The 24,887-nt window shown below is 38.1% G+C and overlaps 3 protein-coding genes across 3 annotated transcripts in view; 1 reads left to right on the top strand and 2 right to left on the bottom strand.

The window, feature by feature from the left end:
* LOC108415618 (protein NLRC5-like) overlaps window positions 1-24,887 on the bottom strand; it is an 802,877-nt gene that overhangs the window by 280,520 nt on the left and 497,470 nt on the right.
* Window positions 1-24,887, top strand: part of LOC108415395 (NACHT, LRR and PYD domains-containing protein 3-like) — an 843,678-nt gene that overhangs the window by 346,196 nt on the left and 472,595 nt on the right. The gene's annotated exons all lie outside the window — the stretch shown is intronic.
* Window positions 955-24,217, bottom strand: LOC108413894 (trichohyalin-like). Its single transcript, XM_017686605.2, is given in 6 exon segments — window positions 955-3,099; window positions 3,101-3,789; window positions 6,908-6,948; window positions 8,214-11,015; window positions 22,475-22,534; window positions 24,127-24,217. Coding segments are annotated over 6 exon segments (5,724 nt in total). The 5' UTR covers window positions 24,143-24,217; the 3' UTR covers window positions 955-983.

The following is a 24,887-nucleotide window of genomic DNA, read 5'->3' as shown; positions in this document are numbered from 1 at the left end:
AAAAACAATTAAACTTTGTACTGAACAAAAACTCTTTTAGCAGCTCTACAGCAAATAGCATGCACATTTTCATATTCAGTAAAACAATTATCAGAGATACTCTGCCAGTACAATTGGAGGAAGTGCTAGAAGTCTGTGGAGGTAACACCTCTCTAACCTTAAACTGCCTCTAAATACACCCAAAAGAGGATCTCTCTGCAAAGACCCACAGCTAGTCAGTACTGCTCTATTGATTGTCCCACCGAGTGGCCACCTTACCTTCCCCTTGCACAAAGTAACAAATGGGCCCAGCAATTAACTACTGTGTTTGCTCCTTATTCCCTGAAATAAGACACTGAACAGAGCCTTCTCTGCTTCCAGTATGCTGGCCAAGCAATGCTTTAGCACTAGTTTACACTGCATACTTGTATACATCTATACACAGAATGTGTCAAATGCCAGAATTGTTAGGTTTGGTAGATCATCATAAATCCAATTGTGGCCACTATTAAAGATATTCCTTCATGTTCAGGGGTGTACCTGATGTTGAATGCTAGGAAGAAAAGATAACCCATAGATATCTTCTCCAGAAGTTGACAGAAAAAAATGAAACAGTGTTTATATTCTAAGTATTACAAGATCACATGATTTCCTTTGTCTTCTACATTTGAATCCACAACTGTCAGTGGCATTCTTCTGCCAATGCACCTATAGACTGAAGGAATCTCTTCATGTCCTTGAAAAAACTGCCTTATATTCTTTACACATCTTTTGAAATCCATTCTTATCCTCACTACCTCATGTTTAGAAATGAGTGCTGTGTCAGTGCTGCACTGTCCTGTCTGTTTACTGTGTCAAATGTCTATTTTATTTGTCGTATTTATTGGATATGTGGTTGATTTACAGAGCCCTTAACAGACATGCAGAGTAAATTTCATCATAACTGTCAGCTCAGCTGAAAAACTCTCCAGCCACTCATTTAAATCTCCTTTATTCAGTTAGTCTTATGTATGGTCTTCTTGATGGCTGTCATCATCCTGGACTTCACAGTATTCATCAGAATTTGTTTCAATTGTTTTGAAACTGAATGCAAAGTCTTCATTCAGCACTGCTGTCCACAGGTCTTTAATATGGACTTTGAGCTCTGAGAGTTTTAGACATTTCTTTTCTGCTGCAGCTTTGAGAATGGCCTGTTTAAGACTCTCTACATTTTCACTGTAATGTGGGTTTGGGGGAGCCAATGGGGAGTTTCCCTCCCACAGCTGGGCAAAGTAATGTACATTTGGTATGAATTTGATTAGATTTGCAGAATCCTGTGTGTTGCACATTTCTTGAGTAATTTGATCCAACATCTCCTGCAGTTTTCTATTTCCCTCCATGTTCTTCTCTCCAGCACTGTTATCTGTAATGTTCTGGTGAACAAACATGCAGCTGGGAGTGAGTTTTACTTTCTTCATTCTGAAAAATGCCTGAAGTATGATTTGAATGATGTCCTTCATTTCTGCTGGATTTTCCCCAAAGATGTTGATCAGGGTCAGATTTGCAAGACCAGTGACGAAAGTGGCCAGTTCATTGTTACGAATAAGTGCTGACTGTTTGCTCAACAGCTGTAGAGACTGCAGTCCTTCTGAGTCAATTACAAGCAGGTAGTCAAACTTCAGCTGGTCTTTAACCTCTTCTTTCACTCTGATCAGCTGCATGAAAGCTCCTCTTGTGCACCTGCCAGCACTCACAGCAAACTGCAGCCCAAACATGGCGTTCAGCATGGTGGACTTTCCTGAGCTCTGCAGACCCAGAACAGACAGCACGAACACTCTCTGGTCTCCCAGTCTCTCGGTGACCTTAACCAGAACAGACTCTATCCAGGTCAAAGGGACATGAGCAGCATCTCCATCCATCAGCTCCAGTGGATGTCCAGTAATCAGGAGGTCAGCAGCCACAGCAGGGAAAGCAGAAACATCTGCCCCCATTTCTTCAGGCACTGTGGCCCAAGCCTCATAAATCTGACCCATTTCTCTGTAAATGTGCTCTAGACCAAATGTCACTTTGGCCAGCTCCTCTGAGATTTTGTCTAGTTGTTCTTGCAACGTAAATAGTTCAGACTTTTCAGGTATGTTTTTCAACTTCTGCACTTCAAGCCATTTGCTGTGGTATTTTAGATGAAGTTGAGAAAATTTGTTTGAAAACTTGTCATCAAAAAAATATCTGATCCACCAGACAAAGTACTGTGTCTGAGTTGTACTGTGTGACGTAAGATTTTTTACAAAAGTTTTTATGAATTTGAGGTTGTTGCCACATTGTTTCATCCTTATTTCGTTCATTTCTGTCAGTGTAACATTTCTGGTATGTTCTATTTCTCCATGCAAGCGATGAAGCCCTTTGTTCTTCCTGGCCCACTCATGCCACAGTTTCCCATGACATGGCATTAACTTCACCTTGATTTGGGAGATGTCTTCACCCTCCAGAAGCTTCATAACTTCCTGAGCTCTGGTCTTCCCCTCCTGGCAATACATACTGTCTTCATCAACTCTGAACCCACACTGTTTGGCCTGCTTTGAGCTTTCCTCAAGACTGAATTTCGGACTGAAATTACACTTCTTCAAACAAATTGCAATTGCAGTAATCAGTTCTTTATGTAACTCGTCTTGTTTTCTACCTCTCAGTCCAATTTTGACATTAAGCCCATTAGTAACCTTAAGGGAACCTTTCTGCAGATCACAGTTAAGACATATAAGAGGCTTTGAAGACTTATGGAGCTTTTCTAACAACTCCCTGTCTCTGTCATTAGGCTTAATATTTTGCATCAAAACAACATTGACTGTGGCCTGTTCAGAGAAGAAGTCAGTTTGTCTCCTGTGATCTAGAGCATCACCATGAAGATTGCAGAATGCAATGCATTCATTGAAAAGGTCATCATTGTTTCCTGAAGGACAGTACCAAGCAATCTCTAGCAGACCCTCCATGAACAGGTGGTTCCTGCTGCTGCCTGGACTGTCTCTGTGGAAGAAGGTGTCATGCTTTGGGTTAATCACTAAACTCAGCAACTGGGATTTGGAAGTGGAAACAGAGCCCAGCCTGCAGAAAAACACTGGGCTCTGGCATAAGATTGCTAGTGCCATCACTTGATCTCCAGGTCTTCTTGATCTGCCGAAACGTCCAGAGAGGGAGTTCAATGTCTGCAGATGTAGGACTGGGGACCAGCAGTGGCAGAGCGAACTGGCAGGAGGAGAGTTTAGTCACCATGTACTGCCTGAGGAAACTGTCAGCACAGTGAAAAACTGCCATCTGGACATCCATTGGGTGAATCTTTCCCTTTTCTTTAGCATTATTAGAAATATTCTTCCTACTGAGAAATTTATCCAAATTATCATGTTCGTCTGATGGTTCCTTCATTTCACTGACTGTTAGGATACCCCTGGCAACAGTATCACATCTGACTTTATCATTACCCGCATCATTGTTCACACAATTAATACCATTGTCATCTTTTCTGTCCCAGTTTCCACCTGTTTTAGTGGACAGGGTGCAGCTCTGGTTCTCATCTTCCTCTGTCATGAATCTCACTCTAGCATTCAGCATCAGTTTCTGCAGGTAACTAAAAGCCACATTACTATCTGCCTGTCTCTCATTTGAGCTGCCCATAGAGAATACAGCTTCAATGGTCAGTTTATTAGGATAGAAACTGTCTAGACTGAGACTCTGCAGGGTGTCTGTAAGACTTTTCAGAGCTGACTTTCTGATGTCCCGTGAGTGTGAATGCTGTTCCATTTCTTCACAAAAGGTCCTTTGTGCCAGATTTTCTTCAAAGACCTTTTGAAAAAGATTAGTGTTATCATTATTTTTATTCATATCTTTATTTAGTTTTATTCATGCTTACTTTATTTTATTTTTCCTTGTCATATGTAAAAATGTATGAAGCTGTTTCTCATTTAAATAACATAAAAGGTGATTAATAGGTAGGATACATTCTCAATAGTATATAAGGGAGCCCAGAGGTGTTTTTTAGTTAATAATCACTGTATTACTGTACATCTTAATGTTGTGGTTCTACACACAATCCTAGTGCTTTTGCTGTGTAGTACAGCATAACAATGGAATACTAGAATATGTAAACAAACATTTTTTTTCTTTCCCACCATATTGACTTCTGTGTATTTGTGTAGGATTAGTCAACATTTAGTTTTATTTGGTGTACATACTTTAATATGTTGTCTTTGTACTATTTTCAAATAAAAATAGGGTTTGGATGATTTGCACATCATTACATGTTGTTTTCATTTACATTTTGCACAGCGTCCCAGCTGTTTTGGACATGGGGTTGTACAAATTCTAATGCAATCCTTTAATCACCTTACTTAAAAATGGCGAACTCACTTTGATGAGGTTTGTTAAGTTTACTGAGTTAGTTATGGCAACTGGAATGAAAAGCAAATAAATTAATTAATGATTCAATTAAAATAGTAACATATTTATAACAATTAAAACATAAGTAATGCTGAACAATGGGCAGAGTTATTTGGTTGCTCACACACAGGAGGTACTTAGAGTGAGTGGGAAAGACAAAAGGCCTGCACTGGAAGAAGCACTGGAGGCTGCACTCCTCCAAATCTTCAAGCAATGTATTTTACTACATTATGATTTTTTTAAATAATGTATTCATCATCTTACTTTATTTTTAATGGGTAAAAAACACCACAAAGACACAAGATTTAATGTGTGATGGGATGAGGAAATAGAAATGTCACAAAACAGTTGGTGAATAGACTAGCTAGTTAGCTAACTATATAGGTTTAGCATTTGTCAGAATTTAAAATATCTCTGATTCAGAATGTCTTCTGAATTTTATTATATAAATGAAATGTAATTAATTTTAAAAAATTAATACTTAGGGTTGATTTATGAATTTAAGTTTTGTTCTTTTGATGGATATGAAAATTTTATGTTGTTAGTTATTACACATCATATATCCCAAAGTTTTCCTTCAAACTATTGTTTCTCTTAGTTAGTTTAGCTTAAATGAAATGCTATTTCATAATAACATGAATGCTTAGATAACATCAAAATTTCTATAATGTGAATACTTCGTTAGAAAAAGTGTCCTCTTAAATCTTTAAGTTTTCTTTATTAAGGAATTTTAATGCTTAGCAGTACACAGGTACTGTCATGACATGAGTTTCATATACAAAGTTAAAACTAATAAACTACTTTAAAAGTATGACAATTTACAGTGAAGGTTTTGTTTTTTATTTCGCTAACACGACTCAAAAGAGTCTAACTTAATTACACTGAAATGCCCAACATATTCTACATATTAACTGATTAAGTATGTATAAAGGTTTTGGGTAATTATGATATAAAACAATTGTACAACCCCATTTCCAAAAAAAGTTGGGACACTATAAAATGTAAATAAAAACACAATGCAATGATATGCACAATCTTAAATCCTGAAATTAAGAGATTTTATTGTTTTTTTTTTTAAATATATGCTCATTTTGACTTTGATGCCAATGACACATTCCAAAAAAGTTGCCATGGGGGAATGTTTGTCACTGTTTTTAATCACCTCTTCTTTTAACAACACTCTGTAAGTGCTTGGGAACTGAGGTGACCAACAAATGTAGTTTTGGAAGTGAAATGTTTTTGTGTTCTTGCTTGATTGTCTCTTTTGTTGTGTTTTGGGCAAGAAGTCTAGACCGCAGGCCAGTTTAGCACCCAGACTCTTTTACTACAGAACCATGCTGTTGTCATACAGCCCTGAAAAAGACTTTGGATGGCATCATATGTTGTTCCAAAACCTGTATATATCATTCAGTATAAATGATGCCTTCACAGATGTGCCTTCACCTATGCCATGTGCAGTAATACCCCCCACCCCCATACTATCAGAGATGTTGGCTTTTAAACTGTGTGCTGATGACAAGCTACATGGTCCCTCTTTAGCTTGGAGGACATAGCATCCCCGATTTCCAAAAAGAATTTGAAATGACCTGTTGCCAGTTAACCTGATTAGATGAACTAAATGAGTTGTTTCACCAGGTGTTTTTCGTTACGTTACACAACTTCACAAGTTTTTTGTTGCCCCCATCCCAACTTTTTAAAAATGTGCTGCTGGTGTCAAATTCATAATGGGCATTAATTTTTCTAAAATCAATCAGATTTCTTAGTTTCAACATTTGACATGTTGTCTTTGTGCTATTTTCAATTAAATATAGGGTTGAAATGATTTGCACATCATTGCATTTTGTTTTTATTTACTTTTTTGAACAGCGTCACAACTTTTTTTGAAACAGGGTTGTACATGAATAAAATACAAATATTATTACATATATATAACTGTTTATTACCTATGAATGAAATTGAACCTAGACTGTATAAGAAAGCACTTGTTAGTGTTTTTGATTTACCCTCCTGCTTAAACGTGACATTACAATAAAACTTAGTGCATGTTCATACTTACCCCCTTGCCCTTTATCTGCTTTATAGAACCTTATAATCACTTCAGTGTAATTTTGTTAAAATGTCTATATCTCAAATTACCCAAAATAATTACACAGCATTTTAGATTACTGATTACTCAGTCAGAACCTGCTAGGTATTTCACTGTAAATTAGACTTTCTCAGAACTTAACATAATTTTCACCATAAATATTGATCTAGTAGATCAGAGTGTGTAACTCATTCTTACTAGGTTAATACTTAAATTTAAGGGACTAGAAAAGAAAGCATTACCTAATGAGTTGTGATGAAAAATAGCTTTGTCTGAGTATTATGTATATTAGTCTCATATTTTCTAAAGAATTGTACATATCTTACACATTCAGCCAATTGTACGTACATTTCTGAGCAAAATTATATGCGTATATGGGGCCTTTAATTCGGAATAAATTATGAATTATGATTTTTTTATAGTGGTATTTATTATTACCTTCTTATCATCTGTGCTTGCAGCATCCTGTGAAGCATCATCTGCACAAAACAACACTTTATTGTACATATTTCTCTTGTGTCACACTTAGACAGTAAAAATGTAAATGGACTGAAACTAAGATAAAATAACTTTTTTATTCATTCATTTATTTAGTATGTTTGTACCAAAACATGTTTTAATATACTTTGCAGGCATGGTAACACTTTCTATGAATGTCACATTTGTATCTATAAACACATTCATATGATGTTACAATGCATTTATAAGGCATAATAAACATAGCTATAAATATTTATAAAAAATGTATTACATGTTATGGTCATGCTTATCATGAATTATGAATTGATAACAATGCATTATAAGTAGTATTCATAAATTATAAGAGCTCCTAAATTGTATTAAACCACTCTAAGTAAAGCGAAGCGTACTGTACTAAAGCCTCCTCCAGCAATAAGAGTGAAGCTTCACACTGAAGTATTTACTGAAGGATTTACTGAAACACTAAAACACATACAATAAAGCTCATTACAGGCTTTAAATGTCAGAGTTTAAACTAGTGCTGCCATCAGTGTTTTACCCAATGTGGGAAAGTCAATGTGCACCACCGTCAGCTTGGCACTTACCACTGCATATCAAATAGAACACCAGCAGAAATCAGCATTACTGTAGTGTAGTGTAGGGAGGTTACAGAGTAAAGGGTACTAGTGCTTGATGTAAAAACCAGTGAGGGAACAAATTACAATGATAGCCCTCTACTCTCTCGCCTCTACCTCTCCAGGCCTTCACCCCACCGTAACTTCACACTTCACACTTCACACTGTGATGTCAGAGAAGGTTCAGGGGAGGGGCTGATGGGTACTTGGTTTGCTGTGATGTAACATGTAAAGTGAGAGCACTGGTTCAGAAAAGCATTTGAATATGCTGAAGCCCCAAAGATGCAGCCCTAACAGCACCAGCAGGGAGAAATAAAACATTGGAAATCTCAGGGCGTAAATGACCTTTGTACTTGTTTTTACTTTATGCTCTCCAAGCTGAAACTGACTTCTTTGGCACTGACAATATAACATGTTATTAACACTACTTATAATGCATTATATTAAAAATTAATAATGTGTAATAAACATGGCTATAACGTGTAATTCAGTGGAATTCATATTTATAAATATTTAGAAACATGTTTATAATGCTTTATGAATGCATTATAACATGTTATGAATGTGTTTGTAGATACTTACAAACATGACATTCATAGAAAGTGTTACTGCAGACATAATGTGAAAAATAAGCTTAATACAGTTCTTACCTAGGTCATCAGTCTGTTCCTCCATCTTCATCTTCTCAACAATGTTTCTCAGTTTATCTCTTAAGACTCCCTCTGTGTCACAGTTTTGCATGTAGCTTGATGAGGAACATCTGCTGTCCAGCTGGTCATAAATGTCCTGCAGAATCTGGACATCTTTCTCTCTGATGCCTCTCTGCTCTTCCCTCTGCTTTTCTCTAAGCTCTTCTCTCTTTCTCTTCTCTTTGTATCTCATTAAAGTCACACTTTGTTCAAGTAGTTTCTTTTGTTTTTCCAGCTCAGTGACCTGTTTCTGAAACTTTTCAGTTTTTAACTGTTGTTGTTTCTCTTCAGTCTGTATCAGTTTTTCCAGTGTCTGTTTTTTCCTCCTTGCTTGTTTTATAATTCTGCCATTTGTTTGGATTTCTCTCTCCTGTCTTTCTGTCTCCTCCTTCTGTGTATTAATCTTTATCTTCTTTTCCTGAAGCTGAGTGGTTTGTTGCTCTATTTCTCTCTCATTTATCTGTTTTATATTCTTCTGTCTTTGTAAGGTGTCTTCACACTTGTTCATCTCCTGCTTCAGCTTCTGTACCAGAGCTGTCTGAGCTTTTATTTCCTCTGCATTTTTCAGTTTTTCTATCTCCTGTCTGTGTATCTCCTCTTTGTTGACTCTCTCTTGTTTCTGAATCTTCTCTTTCTCATTCTCTATTTCTGTCCATTGTCTTTTTAAAGTTTTGTTCTCCTCCTCTATCCACTGTTTTTCTCTCAGCTTCTTTTTCTTCATATTCTGTATGTCAGTTTTAAGCTTCTGTAGCTTCTCTTCCTGTGTTTTCAGTTTCTCATCATTTCTCTCTATCTGTAAAGCCTGCTCTTTCTTACTTTCTTCATCCTTTTTCATCTCCTCTTCCTTTTCTTGTTTCATCTTTGTTAAGTGTTCAATCATTGTGCTTTGTGCGTTCATCTCATCTTCCAGTCTCTCTATCGTTTCTAACTGTATCTCTCTCCTCTCCTCTCTTTTCTTTAGATCCTGTGATCTTTTTACTAAATCAGTCTGCTGCCTGCAGAGATTTGTACTAAATTCTTTCAGCCTCTTTTCCTGTTCATTTAGCTCCTCCATTCTTCTTGTCTGCTCCTCATTCTCTACTTTGAGCTGCTCTTTCTCTCCCTTCAGCTGATCCTGTTCTTCCTTTAAATGTATTTTACTTTCTTCTATCTGCTCTTGCTCTGTCCTTAGCTGGTCTTCCTGTTTCTTTAATTTATCTTGTTCTTCCTTTAAGTTCATTTTCCATTTGTTTATCTGTTCTTCATCTCTCCGTACCTGATTTTCTGTTTCCTTTAGTTGATTTTCTTTTTTCTCAATCTGTGATTTCCTTTCATTTATCTGTTCTTCATCTCTCCTTATCTGATTTTCTGTTTCCTTTAGTTGATCTTCTTTTTTCTCAATCTGTGATTTCCTTTCATTTATCTGTTCTTCATCTTTCCTTATCTGATTTTCTCTTTCCTTTAGTTGATCTTCTTTTTTCTCAGTCTGTATGTTCCTTTCATTTATCTGTTCTACATCTCTCCTTATCTGATTTTCTCTTTCCTTTAGTTGATCTTCTTTTTTCTCAATCTGTGTGTTCCTTTCATTTATCTGTTCTTTATCTCTCCTTATCTGATTTTCTATTTCAATTCGTTGATCTTTATCTTTCCTAAACTGCATTTCCCATTCCTTTATCATCTCTTCGTCTCTCCTTAGCTGGTGTAGTCTTTCCTTTAGTTGATCTTTATCTTTCTGAAACTGTATTTTCCATTCATTGAAAAGCACTTCATTTGTCCTTAGCTGGTTTTCCCTTCCCTTCAGCTGATCTTCCTCATTCTTCAACTGTGTTCTCTGTTGATTTATCTGCTCTTCCTGTCTCCAGAGCATGGTTTCCCTTCCCTTCAGCTGATCTTCCTCAATCTTCAACTGTGTTCTCTGTTGATTTATCTGCTCTTCCTGTCTCCAGAGCATGGTTTCCCTTCCCTTCAGCTGATCTTCCTCAATCTTCAACTGTGTTCTCTGTTGATTTATCTGCTCTTCCTGTCTCCAGAGCATGGTTTCCCTTCCCTTCAGCTGATCTTCCTCATTCTTCAACTGTGTTCTCTGTTGATTTATCTGCTCTTCCTGTCTCCAGAGCATGGTTTCCCTTCCCTTCAGCTGATCTTCCTCAATCTTCAACTGTGTTCTCTGTTGATTTATCTGCTCTTCCTGTCTCCAGAGCATGGTTTCCCTTCCCTTCAGCTGATCTTCCTCATTCTTCAACTGCGTTTTCTGTTGATTTATCTGCTCTTCCTGTCTCCAGAGCATGGTTTGCCTTCCCTTCAGCTGATCTTGCTCATTCTTCAGCTGTGTTCTCTGTTGATTTATCTGCTCTTCCTGTTTCCAGAGCATGGTTTGCCTTCTCTTCAGCTGATCTTCCTCATTCTTCAACTGTGTTCTCTGTTGATTTATCTGCTCTTCCTGTCTCCAGAGCATGGTTTGCCTTCCCTTCAGCTGATCTTCCTCATTCTTCAACTGTGTTCTCTGTTGATTTATCTGCTCTTCCTGTCTCCAGAGCATGGTTTCCCTTCCCTTCAGCTGATCTTCCTCATTCTTCAACTGCGTTCTCTGTTGATTTATCTGCTCTTCCTGTCTCCAGAGCATGGTTTCCCTCCCCTTCAGCTGATCTTCCTCAATCTTCAACTGCGTTCTCTGTTCCACTAACTGCTCTTCTAGTTTCCTTAGCTGTTCTTCTCTTGTTCTTTGCTGCTTTTTCCATTCTTTCAGATACTTCCATTCTAATTCTTGTTGTGTAACTTTATTATCTGTAAATACAATCAATCACATGTTACAAAAGTCTCATTTATAATTTCAGCTATTATATTATAAAAGTATTATACAATCCAGTTCTCTCATTTTATTGATTCCTGGTGATCCCTTGAGCTACAAGAAAATGAATTCTGTCAATGAGGTAAAAAAAATGTTGGCATGTAAATTCATGAACAATTTTTTAAAAACTTAAAGTTTGTCTCACATTCTTTACAGGCAATATGCCAGGACAACGTCAAAGAGAGATCCAATCAGAGCCAAATCAAATTTCATCATCCTAGAAACTGGCTTAATAAATATTGCCCCCCCCCCCCCTTTGACTGTGTACACCTGTTAACAGTTTGGGTAGAGGGAATAAATAAATCTTATTAAGAAATAAAAAAAAACACTCAGGGACCAGAATTACTTGGGTAAGCCTGTGCATTAAATTGCTCGTGCCTATAATAATTTTTAAAGAAAAAAGTTGGACTTTGTTTATCTGTGTAAACCTGGCTGAATGGACTTCAACACTAGAGAAAGTGTACTTGGACAAAAACAGTGATTATGCATGAGAGGTACCAGAATGTAACTGCTGTACCGTTTAAAGTAGAACAAAAACATTCTACCAAGAATTTGGTGCATTAGAAGCTACTGCATAAGAAACTTCAGTTTTGAGTGATTTGGGCTATCAAAATAACCTACCTGCAATTTTGCATATAGCTCTATCTATAAATATTTGCTACAGTAGGACATTTAGACAAGGTTGCGCAATTAGTCTGAATAATGAGTAAGTTAGCACTGTGTGTGATTCATATCAATAATAGCTAAACTAAATAACATTGATTTAGATCAGTAGGTCATAGCCTAGCTAACTGTCTGTTTACTTAGCTTAGAGACACTAACAGTACCACCATTTTTCTGATATTGTCACATAAGGACAGGCTTAATGAATAACTAAACCAGGTAAGCTGGGAAATTCATTGGACATGTCAGCAAGCCATAAAGGCTTTTGTGATTCAGATAGCTTCTATTAGGTAAATATTTAGTGAATGGCAAACTTAGTGGGGTGTTCATGAAGACCTGCTGATTAGCCAACACCGACAGTCAGCTATTAGCTGTTTTACATTATGCTTTTTTACTTTGCAAATGAAAGACAGGCCACTCTTCAAACCAGGCATGAAACAATATTTTAACTTTAAAAGCTTATACAGACACTCCATGTGGGTGAGTCTATGAGCTAATAAACACTGTTAGAGCTCTGCAGTCTGACAAGCCGACAAAATATCAGAGGAACATTTTATCATGTTCAGCATCAGGATCAGATTGGGCTGCAGTTCAAATTACTGATTTTATTTTCATTGTAAAAACTCATGTAGTTTTATTTGAGTTCATTTACTTTTATTTAATTTTATAAATTCAAAACAATAATGTGCATCATTTGATCACAGAATCAGAATAATTTTATTTTGTCATGTATGTTACACATACAAGGAATTTGTCTTGGTGAGTGCACACATGTATGACATGTAACATACCGAACAGACCAGACAAGAACACAAGTACTGTTAACAAGTATTAATCTAAGGGAAAAATACAATATAAAACAATAAATAGAATAGAATATAGATTAAAGAATAATAAAGTACTATGGAAAAGCTAAAGAGAGTGTGAATATGTACATATGCAGATTTGAGTAGAAATGTACTATGAAACTAAAGATGTCAACTGTGGTTGGTGAGCTCTACAGCTCTGGGAATTCTCTCTCTTTTACCCGAGGGGATTGTCTGGAAGAGGTGATGTCTGGGATGAAAGGGGTCAGCTGTAATTTTGACAGCGTGTCTCGTCACTCTGCTGTTGTAGATGTACCGAAGCACTGACAGGCTACATCCAATGATCCTCTCTGCTGTCCTGATTATGCACTGGAGTTTGGCTCATTCATATGAGGTGGAGGAACAAAGCCAGATGGTTATTAATGACTGATTGCTGTGTAGAACTGGATCATCAGACTCTGCGGCAGGTTGATGCTATTCAGCTGTCTAAGGAAGAACATTCTGTGCTGAGCTCTCTTGGTGATGGAGAGTGTGTTCCTCTCCTAATTCAGGTCTCTAGATATAGACAGAGGAAATCACAGAGCTGTTGATGTTGAGGGGGGTAGGGGGTTGGGGTTTGTTAGTTGAAGAGTGATCCTACTTTGTATGTCTACTTTGTCTATTAGTGGTGACTAAAACTCTACTTTAAAATATAGAACACATCTTAAACTATAAGAGACTTATTAAATTCTTAATAGCACTCATGGATTAAAATCCAGAAGTCAGCTGATAATACCTTGAACCTGTATGAATAAAATGTTGCCAATAATACACTAATAAGATGAAAATTTTATATAATTAACAAGGTATTTATTAGTTATAACTAATAATACAACAATATTTAATTTTTAGAAACGGATCTCCAATTACACTGACCTTTGAGTGAATAAAGCTTAATACATATAAACAAACGTTTACATGTTACATAAAAATAAAAGTTATAAAACACAGAAATAAAAGTAAACCTCAAAAAGTGTTCCCTAAAATAAGTATTACTAAATAATGTTCAGTTGCACAAAGGGACATGATGAACAGTGGCTTTCAGAGCCATCAGTGGAGCCAAGATTAAAAGATGGAAACTTTTCCTTTTTCAGCATTGGTAATTTGATGTTAGTTCTCTGCTAACCTAATGTACACTGCCAAAAGTATTCACTCACCCATCCAAATCACTGAATTCAGGTGTTCCAGTCACTTCCATGGCCACAGGTGTATAAAGCCAATCCCCTAGGCCTGCAGACTGCTTCTACAGACATTAGTGAAAGAATGGGTCGCTCTCAGGAGCTCAGTGAACTCCAGCGTGGTACCGTGATCGGACAGAGGTCACCAACTTTATGCAAAGTGAATCGCTACAGACCTCCAAACTTCATGTGGCCTTCAGATCAGCTGAAGAACAGCGTAGAGAGCTTCATGGAATGGGTTTCCATGGCTGAGCAGCTGCATCCAAGCCTTACATCACCAAGCACAATCCAAAGCGTGGAATGCAGTGGTGTAAAGCGCCGCCACTGGACTCTAGAGCAGTGGAGACGTGTTCTCTGGAGTGAGGAATCACACTTCTCCATCTGGCAATCCGATGGTTGAGTCTGGCTTAGGCGGTTTCCAGGAGAACGATACTTGTCTAACTGCATTGTGCCAAGTGTAAAGTTTGGTGGAGGGGGGATTATGGTGTGGGGTTGTTTTTCAGGAGTTGGGCTCGGCCCCTTAGTTCCAGTAGCTTCAGCACCAAGAGATTTTGGACAATTTCATGCTCCCATAAAGACGTGGATGAGCCAGTTTGGTGTGGAAGAACTTGACTGGCCTGCACAGAGTCCTGACGTCAACCCAACAAAACACCTTTGGGATGAATTAGAGTGGAGACTGTGAGCCAGGCCTTCTCATCCAACATCAGTGTCTGACCTCACAAATGTGCTTCTTCCCATACAATTTCCATAAACAGACTCCTAAACATTGTGGAAAGCCTTTCCAGAAGAGTTGAAGCTATTAGAGCTGCAAAGGGTGGGGAGACGTTATATTAAACCCTATGGATTAAGAATGGGATGTCAAGTTCATATGTGTAATGTGCATGAAAATACATATAAATACAAATTCCTAAGGTGGGTGGTGTGTTTGTTTTTTGATCGTTTGTTTGTTTTTGTTTTTTTGTGTTGTGCTGTGTAGCCTCTCTCAACCTCTACATATTCTATAGTACAGACAGTTAAACAACACTACAGGTCTCTCCAGGTTCCTGCTTTTCCTTTGCCTAAAAGAAATGATCCTAAGAGACAGATGCCTTGAGCAGATGGTGGGTTAACTGGAGTGTACCTACTATTGCCCCCTCTTGACTTACAGATGATGGCTAAAAGTACTAAGCAGCTTAGAGAGGATCCAAAGGAGTTTATGCATGCTTTTAGAACTATGATTAAAGCATTTATACCATGCCCTAGGGCATAGGAATTGCATTTTAAAAGAGGCCCAAATACCTCTTTATCCTGTAGGGCTTGCAAATATGTGGTCTCCACCGGTTAGTAATCTGACAGCTGGGATGCAGAAGTCAACAAAATAGAAGCATATTATTTTTGTTATTTCCTGCACTCCTAAGGGGTTGCAGTTTGATTTGCCAAATAAGGGACTGGGGCAATTATCTGATGATGTGTCAACCACAGCCTATATAATGGAAATACTCAGACTCTACTGTTTATAATAAGTTGCAGTAGATTCAGCAGTCTCTAGGAGTCTTGAATAATCCTCACCTGTTGTGCATTCCATCTTCTTTATGGGCCAGTCATTTTAATGAAGTAGTCTTTTTGCAGTCTATTCTGCTGCATTTAGGTGCAACTTAAGGAGGGAGCAGTTATGCCAAATAGAGGTCAGTGTCTTCTATCTCATATAGCCATTGATGGCATTTGTTCAGTGAATCAGTCTTCATGAACAGACAGTACTATTATCTACTACAGATCCCTGTAACACGCCTATTTTGCCATTTAAAAAACAGGCAGGAATATTGCTATCCCATGAATTTTGGCATATCAGTGTATATAACAAATGACACCATCTTGCTTACTGCTTCCTGCCATTCCAGATTGTGTCTTAGATATTGGAATTAAGTATAATTATTGTATTTCAAACTGAAATTCATTTAATTATATACTGTATCTGGTCAACCAAATATTGTATTTTGTTTCTGTTGTTCTAGTTGCTACCTTAGTGACTGCTACGTTCATATACGCTAGGCTATCTGCTAATGTCATAGTATATTACATCCTGCTTTGAACAGCTCTACATTTTCTCAGTATTGTATAATCTCTGTGCCCTATTTTGTATTCATACAATAGCCAAAAGGGCTAAAGGTAAACTGCTAGGCCTAGGGAGTTAACATTTATGGGATGTAGTAAAGAGGTCCATTCTCACCAGACATCTTGTACCTACAAACACCACAGTGCTGTGGGTGGCTATCCAGAAGGCACCGCTCAACATCTCTCCAGTCGTCTTCTGTCCACTTGTGGAAGTGATGCCACATTGAGTTGCTGCACTTCACCAAGCTAAGGGTGTTCACATAAAGTAGTAGCTTCTGTCTAATGACTTTTGGCATGTCAGTGTGTATATGTATGTATGTCTACGTGAGTGTGCTCTCCTGAAGTCAACAACCATCTCCTTTGCATTGTCCACATTCAGATAAAGACTGTTGACTTTGCACCAGTCTCTCAGTTGGCACACCTCCTCTCTTTATGCTAACTCATCATTCTTGCTGATGAGACCAACCAAAGTAGCGTCATCGGCAAACTTTATGATGTGTTTTGAACTGTGAGCTGCTGCCCAGTAGTAAGACGTGAAAGTGAACAGCAGTGAATGGACTAAACTGCCCTGGGGGGCTCCGGTGAATAGTGTGATAATGTTAGAGATGCTGCTCCCAATCCGGACTGATTGTCTATCAGTGAGAAAGCCCAGGATCCAATTGCAGAGGGAAGTGTTCAGGCCCAGCAGACTCACCTTTACAAATAGATGATGAGGAATTATGGCATTTAATGCTGAAAAAACATAAGTGTCCTTTAAATAAGAAGTGGTGGCTATGGTATCATCTGGGATTATACCCAAACAGCAGGGATCCAATGAAGGAATCAGCTGGGTCCTCATTACGAGCCTCTTGAAGCACCTCATGATGGGTGCAAGTGTGAATGGATGATACTGACACAGTGACAATAGTGGTGGCCTTGAATTTGGTTGCTTGTATTTGGGCGGGGGATGTAGACTGCTTCTATGAATGCAAAGGGGAATTCCCACAGAAAATATAAATGTCTGCATCTGACAATCACAAACTTCACCAGCGGAGAACAGTACTTTGCAACAAGCACAGAGCACAAAACAAAGCCAGCCTATCCAGCTAAATGCCACAACAGTAATGCTGTAGATTCAGTAAAAAACAAAACAGTCCACTGGAGTATGATGTGGTCAGGATGGATGGTAGAGCCGGCCGGTTAGTGTTAGCTTTTAGCGTAGCATGCAAGCAGGGCCCTGTGAGTTTGGTTCTCTCAGCAAACTGAGCTCACAAAGCTTCTGCAGCAGGTCGTCCTTGTGATTGGTTTCTGTCTGTTTCCTTATCTGAAGCAGGGTCTGGTAATGGTAATCATAAGTCATGTACTAATGTCAGGAAAAAAATAAAGATTTAAACTAATAACTGAAAAATAGCACAATTTGTTGGACCCAGGGAGGCTAATGTGTGTGCTACAGACCCCAACAGTCCACTTTATTTAACAAGTTTCAGGTAATGCGAAACATATGTCCATGCATTCTGACTACTGCCTTTTAAGGTCATGAAATGTATGTCTGAGTGGGGTATGCAGATGGCGTGTATGTTTGTGGACATCAGAGAGATCTTTGGAAATGACTGCTTCTCTCCATGCATGTTTGTTTGTCCATGCAAAAACGTGGCATTCACATTAGATGAATATATTTTTCTATAGAATTAACATTAACATTCATTAATATATTTAGGTTCAGTGAGAATCATTCTGGAATGATTTTACTTTAAAATTTTACACTTCATAACATTTTGCGATGAGGATGGCAGGCTTCAGCTAAACTTTTTCTTGTCATGCCAAAGTATCCTGTTCCATAGAAATGGTGGTTTAATGCGTACATTGATGCAATAGAACTTCCTTGACCTTGGAAGATTCCACTGCAAGTGGAATCAACTGTTGAGTGTGCCACATAGCTTGGTAGCCAATCAGCTGCTGTTCATTTCACCACAGCAGAATTTTGAGCTCAGCATGACTGGCAGTATGCAAGTGCAGCAGACAAACGCACAGCTTCGCAGATGCACTTGTGATAACTGTGGGTCAAACACTCACTCATCTAGAGGTTGGTAATGCTCTACACATGGATATAAGGATAATAAAGTTCTGTTAGGAGAGGGAAGTGCAGTAGAACAACCAGTGTTTTAACTGAGCTGAAAGCTGCTCACATAGGAATGTTTTTAGTCCTTTTCTAGTGAAGTCACATTTTTAATCTGCTCGGACTCCATTGCTCAGACCACTCCAGGGAATCACATGACTTCTGACTCTCTGTTGCACTCCTATCAGCGCTCACAGTCACAGTCACCTCGTGTTATGCTTACCATAACACTTCTGCTGTGTTTTCTAGATGTAACCCTCACCTGTTATTTGACTACGTTTTTGGATTGTGATCTTGGAAGTAAAGCTGCTATTGTCCTTTTTATCCATGAGCATCTGGTTTCTGTTGATTCGTCAAAGTGGATGAGTTTGTTCAGATCTAGTTTAGTGAGAAAATCGCTAATCTTGACGTTCTTAACCCTTGTATGGTTTTCATGTTTTTGTTACTCAGTAATCTGGTGGACCCACCGTATTATTGGTTTTTCTTAAATCAATACAGCCATAACAATGTATGTAAAAATACCAGATGTTTAAAATATTACAAGTGGCCAGTGTAAGGTTAGCAGCCAGCAACTGCAGCCTGTCCATGTTGTCCACCTTCACACAAACGTACACATATACAACCACATACACACACAGACACACACACACACACACACACAGCAGGCCATGTAGGAGGAGAACAGAGTGAAGGACACAGCACCTCCACACTTTTATTCCCAGCAGGTTCAGCCCAACACCACATGTGTAATATAAATGTGTAGGGGTAAACAGAGTGAAGTCATTTAAAATGTGTTATTTTATATGTTCTTCATGGAAAATGAGCAAAGGCCAAGAATCTGAGGTTGAAATAATAATAAATCACATCAATTTTAATTTTGGTTAACATTTAAAATGGGTCCCACAGAACTCAACATCACATATGGTTAAAGGAGCTAAAATGCTGATTTAAAAGCTGCTTTGACATGACTGCTAAAACACAGATCAATGTCCATTACACCAAGGTTACATGCTAGATCTTTAGATTTTAGGGATCTTGAATCCAGATAGAGAGCTAGTCTGTGCCTTTCATTGCTATTCCTGAAAAACTAATCTCTCATAATGCCATCCAGTTAGTGATTAGCTCAAGGCACTTACAAAGTGAATCAAGGGGACTGTAGTTGTCGGGGGAGAAGGCCAAGTAGATCTTGCTTCTAGATTTTTCTTTTTAAAGAGAGGCTTCACAACTACGGTTTTTAATGTGTTAGGAAAATCACCCAGCAGGAGTGAGGTGTTTACTATCTGAAGTATGTCCACTGCTATTGAGCGAAACACTTTCTTTAAAAAGTTGGTTCGTTGGTCAAGACTACACGTGGATGATTTGAGAAAACTTTTGATTAAAATTTCATTATTGATAGCACTAAAGGTGGACATCTTAATCATGAAATGCAGAGAACACAGGCCCATTGGTGGATATGGCCTGTCTCATACTAAGGAATTTAGTGTTAAAAAAGTATGCAAACTCATTACATTTCTCAGCCAATACCAATTCAGGGGCCATATGTTTAGGTGACTTAGTCAGTTTGTCAACCATGGCAAAGAGTGCTTTGGCATTGTTAATATTATTGTTGATAATTCTGAAGGAGAAGGATTGACAAGCTTTGTACACAAACTCTCTTTGAAGATTTCCTTTTGGATCTGAAGCTTTTTTTTTCATCTGAGTAGTCCAGGGTCATCTTCTTATTTTTTTTATTAGCCTGCCATCAGAAGGACCTATAGTGCTTTGTTATTATATAACTATTGACAATGCCAATCTGTTATGTGTGTTTGTACGTGTGTGTATACGTGTGGCGAGGGGTGGCATTTATGGGCAGGCTAGCAAAAACGTGGAGTGTTTGTTTCAACAACTAAAAGAACTGAGTCTGTTGTGAGGGGGGTATTTTTCTTCAATGGGACAAGCTTAACTGAGTTTGGGAGGTCACTGTTGTAGGATGTTAACGAATGTTGACCAGGTCAAGCCGAATTTAGTGGATTTGTTTTTGATTGAGCCTAAAAAAATATAATTTATAAGTATGTTTTCCAGTGAGTGATGTTGGTGGTCCTCCTTGATTTCCAATTCACTAGTATAGTTTTTTGGTGATGGCTAGTTCTATTAGAACGCTGCTGTTGTTCTGTAATCTTACTAGTGGTATGGCTCCTAACAGACAAAGTGATGATGATAGTTGGGGGGGGGGGGGGGGGGGGGGGGTAGTGTGATTATCTGATCAATAATTTGTTGCCAAAGTGTTTAATTTAATGGGTGTACAGTCCAACACAGCCTGAATGTAGATATCAGAGGTGTTTAGTGAGCAATGTGAGCAGCAAGTCTATAAATGCCATTTTAAATATTTTTGTCCAGTGAAGTGTACTCTGTGCATATGTTATGTTAATTGAGTTGTAGACATTTTTAAAGATCTAGACCAAAAATCAGTATTGGGAGTAACTTTGAGATCTTCTTCCCATTTCCTTGACAACCCCATTTCCAATGAAGTTGGGACGTTGTGTAAAATAGAACATGATTTGCAAATCCTTTTCAACCTATATTCAATTGAATACACTACAAAGACAAGATATTTAATGTTCAAACGGATAAACTTTATTGTTTTTTGCAAATATTCACTCATTTTGAATTTGATGCCTGCAACACGGTCCAAAGAAGTTGGGACATGTTCGATCATTTTTCTTGATTTTTGAGCATATAATTGATTTTACTTTGTAGATATTCAAAGTACTGGTTACTCTAAATGCCATGTCTGGGTTAGATTAAAGAATTATATAAAATTGTCATTCTGAAAGATGTGCTTGAAATGTTGTACCCTTTTCTGTGGGAGTTTAGGAGTTTTTGGTAAGTGGGATGTCAGGGTTATGCCGTATGGGTTCATATTTACTTGGTGTTAGTGAGAGAGAGTTGTGATTGTGTGTAGTGTCCACCAAGCTGTCAGAATAGCAGCCATCATTTGGATTTGTAAAACAAGGGTGTTTGACTATCAGGCTGATTGGGATTTCACTGGTCAGAGTTTGTATCTCTCCCAGGTTCATCTGACTAGATGGGCTTAACTCGTTTGATAATGTACTGCAGTTGATTAGCGAGGAGAGATTCTTGAAAGTTAGGAGCTTCAAGGCCTCCATACAATTTAGATTTTTGTAACATGGTCAGTTTAATTCTTGGTGGTTTGTTTTTCCAAGAACATATGGAGCTGATTTAAATAATAAAAAAAAATACTTAAACAAGGAAAGGGGTGGGGGGATGAATGGGAATCACAAACAATTTATAATATCATTTTGATAGTTGGAAATTCTGTCTAAGGTATAATGGTAGGTTCATCAAACATTGAAGGTCATTAGTTATAGTTTAGTGGCTTAAAACTTGAAAGTTCATGCAGCTGTGACAGCTGGGTGGAGACTTGATATCCAAATATGTCATATGCTGAGATGGGTCAAGTCTGAGAGATAGTGAGATAGACTAGTAAATTGAAGCTTGATTTGACACCATCTGCATTCAGCCTTCCTGCATTCCCTGCTTTGGAGAACTGCAGTAGTATTTCTCTATAGCACTGTCTGTGGCATGACATGAAAAGTTTTACCTTTAACTGGTGCAATCTCATCCACAACACTGACAGTTTTTCAGTTGAAGCTATCCAGCAAAGCATCAACAGAACCAGATTGTTTGCATAGTGCAGAGTATATCTTCAGACTTTCTTAGTATTACTACTATGAATACAAGTTTATAATGCAGTGCACACACACACACACACACACACAAAACGTGTCTGTAGACTAAAATCTAACAACTTGTAATTTTTAATTTAAGACAATTTAATACTTTTAAAGCTTTGAATTTATAAAATGTAATTTCAAACAAATTAAGACTTTAAAATACCAACTGGTACCCAGCTGTTTTCTTTTCTTGATTTTGCATGCACCTGTTCATGAACTCACTAAATAACGCTGTCTAGCACACTGATCCACATGGCTACACTTTCAGGCAGAATCAAGAAAAAAAGGTCATTAATTCTAGCATTAGCTCATCTGAAGGCCTCACTTGATGGAGTTTCCACAAAGCACTTCGTAAATGGTACAACAAGCATCACTCTGTACACTCTCACCACCAGCTAAGATGATCTTAACACTTAAAGATGTTTCTAAACATCTGGGCCCAGAATGAACACATTAGCCTCAGTCATTCACTGACCTGACAGGGACAGCATTTCCAGTATTGTCTAGCAAAATGATGGAGTAACTATGCATTAACTGGCTGGCTAGTTTGAAACAAAATCTTGGCAGCTATTACAAAAGAGCTTGGAATAACGTTAGCTTTCTTGCTACCTTATGAAATGCAAACCTAGTAAGCTAATGCTGGTTAGGCACAAATAAAATGGATGTTCCAGATCAAACATCACACAATGTTAAGCATTTTTTCAAATGCAGTCATATATATATATAGCGAGAGACAGAGAGGATAAAGTCTTCATTTCAGAATATAAGAGTATTCAGTGAATGATTTACCAGTGGTGTGTTGTATTCTGGAATCCTCCTGAGGGAGATGTCCTTCTGTTTTTGACTTACCTGCAAAAGAAAATGGACACTCATTATAACATAAACATTGCCGTAACTTGCTATGATGACATCAAGGTCTGGACCTCGGTACTTTCAGAAGGGTATTTACTTTCCTTCATTCATCAGATTAAACATAGAAACAGCACCATTATGATAATACAACCTACTCAGCAGCACAGCCACAGTATCACAGACCTACCAAACCAAATGGGGACAGCTATCAGGTACACAGCACACAACCTATAAACTAACATATAACACTGCTATGATAAAATGTAAGAGTTTATGAGCATAATTTACATATTGTGCTTGCAAAATGCAAAACTTCATAATTCGTATTTTTTTTAAACACTCACAACATTGCTGTAGCTAAACCAGCATGCTTTAGTCTGTTTCCAGTAGCTGCTCAGTTTAGGCTAGTCTCCATAGTTGACTATGTTAGTGATTAGATGAGAAATTAAAGCTGTTTTGTTACACATAAGAAACTACAATCTGCATGAGAAAGTTCACTGGTAACCAGCATATTCATTGTATAAGTATCATGTATCTCAGGGGTTCTCAACCTTTTTCACCCCAAGGCCCACCTGTTTATAACTATAAAGCATAGCGGCCAACAGAAATATCATAGTCAATTTTTTTTAAATAGGTTTCTTTTTTTCTTAATTGCTTACACTGAAAACCTATTAATTAGGGCCTGAAGAAAAGATCAGATCGCCTATTTCAGTTCAATCACAGAAAACAAAATTTGCAATTATGTTAAATACAATAACCTCATTAAATACCAGCACCTCGTTTCAAATAAACCTCCTCTCAAGCTTTGGATCAGCATCGCTACAATCAGCAATAATAATAAACCTTTCTTGATGTAGGCTTATTTGTCATTGGCTTATCAACATAAGTTTAACTACTCAAGTCACTGATACTCTGATACAGAAGTGAGACACTGAAAGCAAGCTTGGAGAATTGCTACACTTTTCAAATCTAAATAATGAGCAGTATAAGAAGAGTCTCGCTACCCTGCATGTACATAAACAGGGACTGCACGAGCGGAAAGATTTTGGTCAGGCGCGAGCCACCCTGAAATCAAATTCAGAGGTTTCCACCTCGTTGGTGGTGGGTGTTTGCGCCTTTAAGAGCAGAGTCGTTTTGCCCTTGCAAGTTTACCACGTTCACCAAATGTGAACTTCCCGAATGCGCCTCAGATCAAGAGTCAACAAGCGCAACGCAGAGGCGTCCTTTTCCGCGTGACCCATATTATAGTTCAAATCTTATGTTATTAAGGTATTTATATAAAATGATTAATGTGTGTGGGGTTGTGCACATGTGGAGCTTAAATACGATCTACACAATACACCAGCAATACACTGCGATGATAAACACGATACATATTCAGAGATCAGAAATATTAAATATATATTGCCTACCAACTTCTGCTGTCACGAAAGAAGCGTTTTCAGCGCAATAAATACTTTATCCTACGCCAACACAGAAGGCTTTAAGGTTTACTTTCACTTTGAGCTGAAAGAGCGTGTTCTTCCGTTTCTCTTTCTGTTTTTCTAGGCGCAGTTTTATCATACTTGGTAAAACAGAGTCAGACTTACTCCACCACCAGTTCATGACTGTGTGTGATCGCTGATTCTTCTACAGCTCCTTCTTCTCCATCTCTCCGCTGTTTTTGCGGCTCTGCGGGAAGTGAACTGAATCGAAACTTAAACGGGGGGGGGGGGGGGGGGGGGGGGGGGGGGGGGGGGGGGGGGGTTGGGGGGGGTTTGGGGTCATAGGAAATAGTTTAACGCGGAACTCACTCAATTCTACAAAGATTTCAGCAGCCCTGCGCAGACTTTCCTAAAAATGCTTGATCTAAATCTCAGTCAGAAAAAGGCGCACATACATGTTTCGTTTAGTAATGTTCAGACAGCCTAAACGTGCCCTCAAAGGTACGATTTGTACCTTTTCAATAACATAACTCAGAAACGGGTGTGTAGAGTCAAGTTAAAGTATAATTGCAACAGAATATGCTAGAATTATGTTCCCTAATTAAAAGTACTAAAGACATAGGACAAAGCATCTGTTTTTCATATTTTGCTTTTGTGGTCAACTCCTCATGCTCCATCTGTTGATCTATGGCTTTCCCAGGTTACAACAGTACTTCCATTAGAGCAACTGACCTACAACTCAAATCAGAAAATGCATAAGTTCTGGCAAATTTGGCAATTGCTAATGTCTTATCTCGAGGCAGAGAATTAATTATTCAATCTTCTCTCACCACCCCCCCTTTTTTCTTTTATAATTAACTAATGTATTCTCCCCTTCCTTCTTTAGTTTACCATGCCCAATGTTAATCATGAGTTTGTACATTCCA

Source organism: Pygocentrus nattereri, chromosome 9 (assembly GCF_015220715.1).
Source record: "Pygocentrus nattereri isolate fPygNat1 chromosome 9, fPygNat1.pri, whole genome shotgun sequence".
Taxonomy (NCBI): Eukaryota; Metazoa; Chordata; class Actinopteri; order Characiformes; family Serrasalmidae; genus Pygocentrus; species Pygocentrus nattereri.
This window is presented reverse-complemented; position numbering and strand designations above follow the sequence as displayed.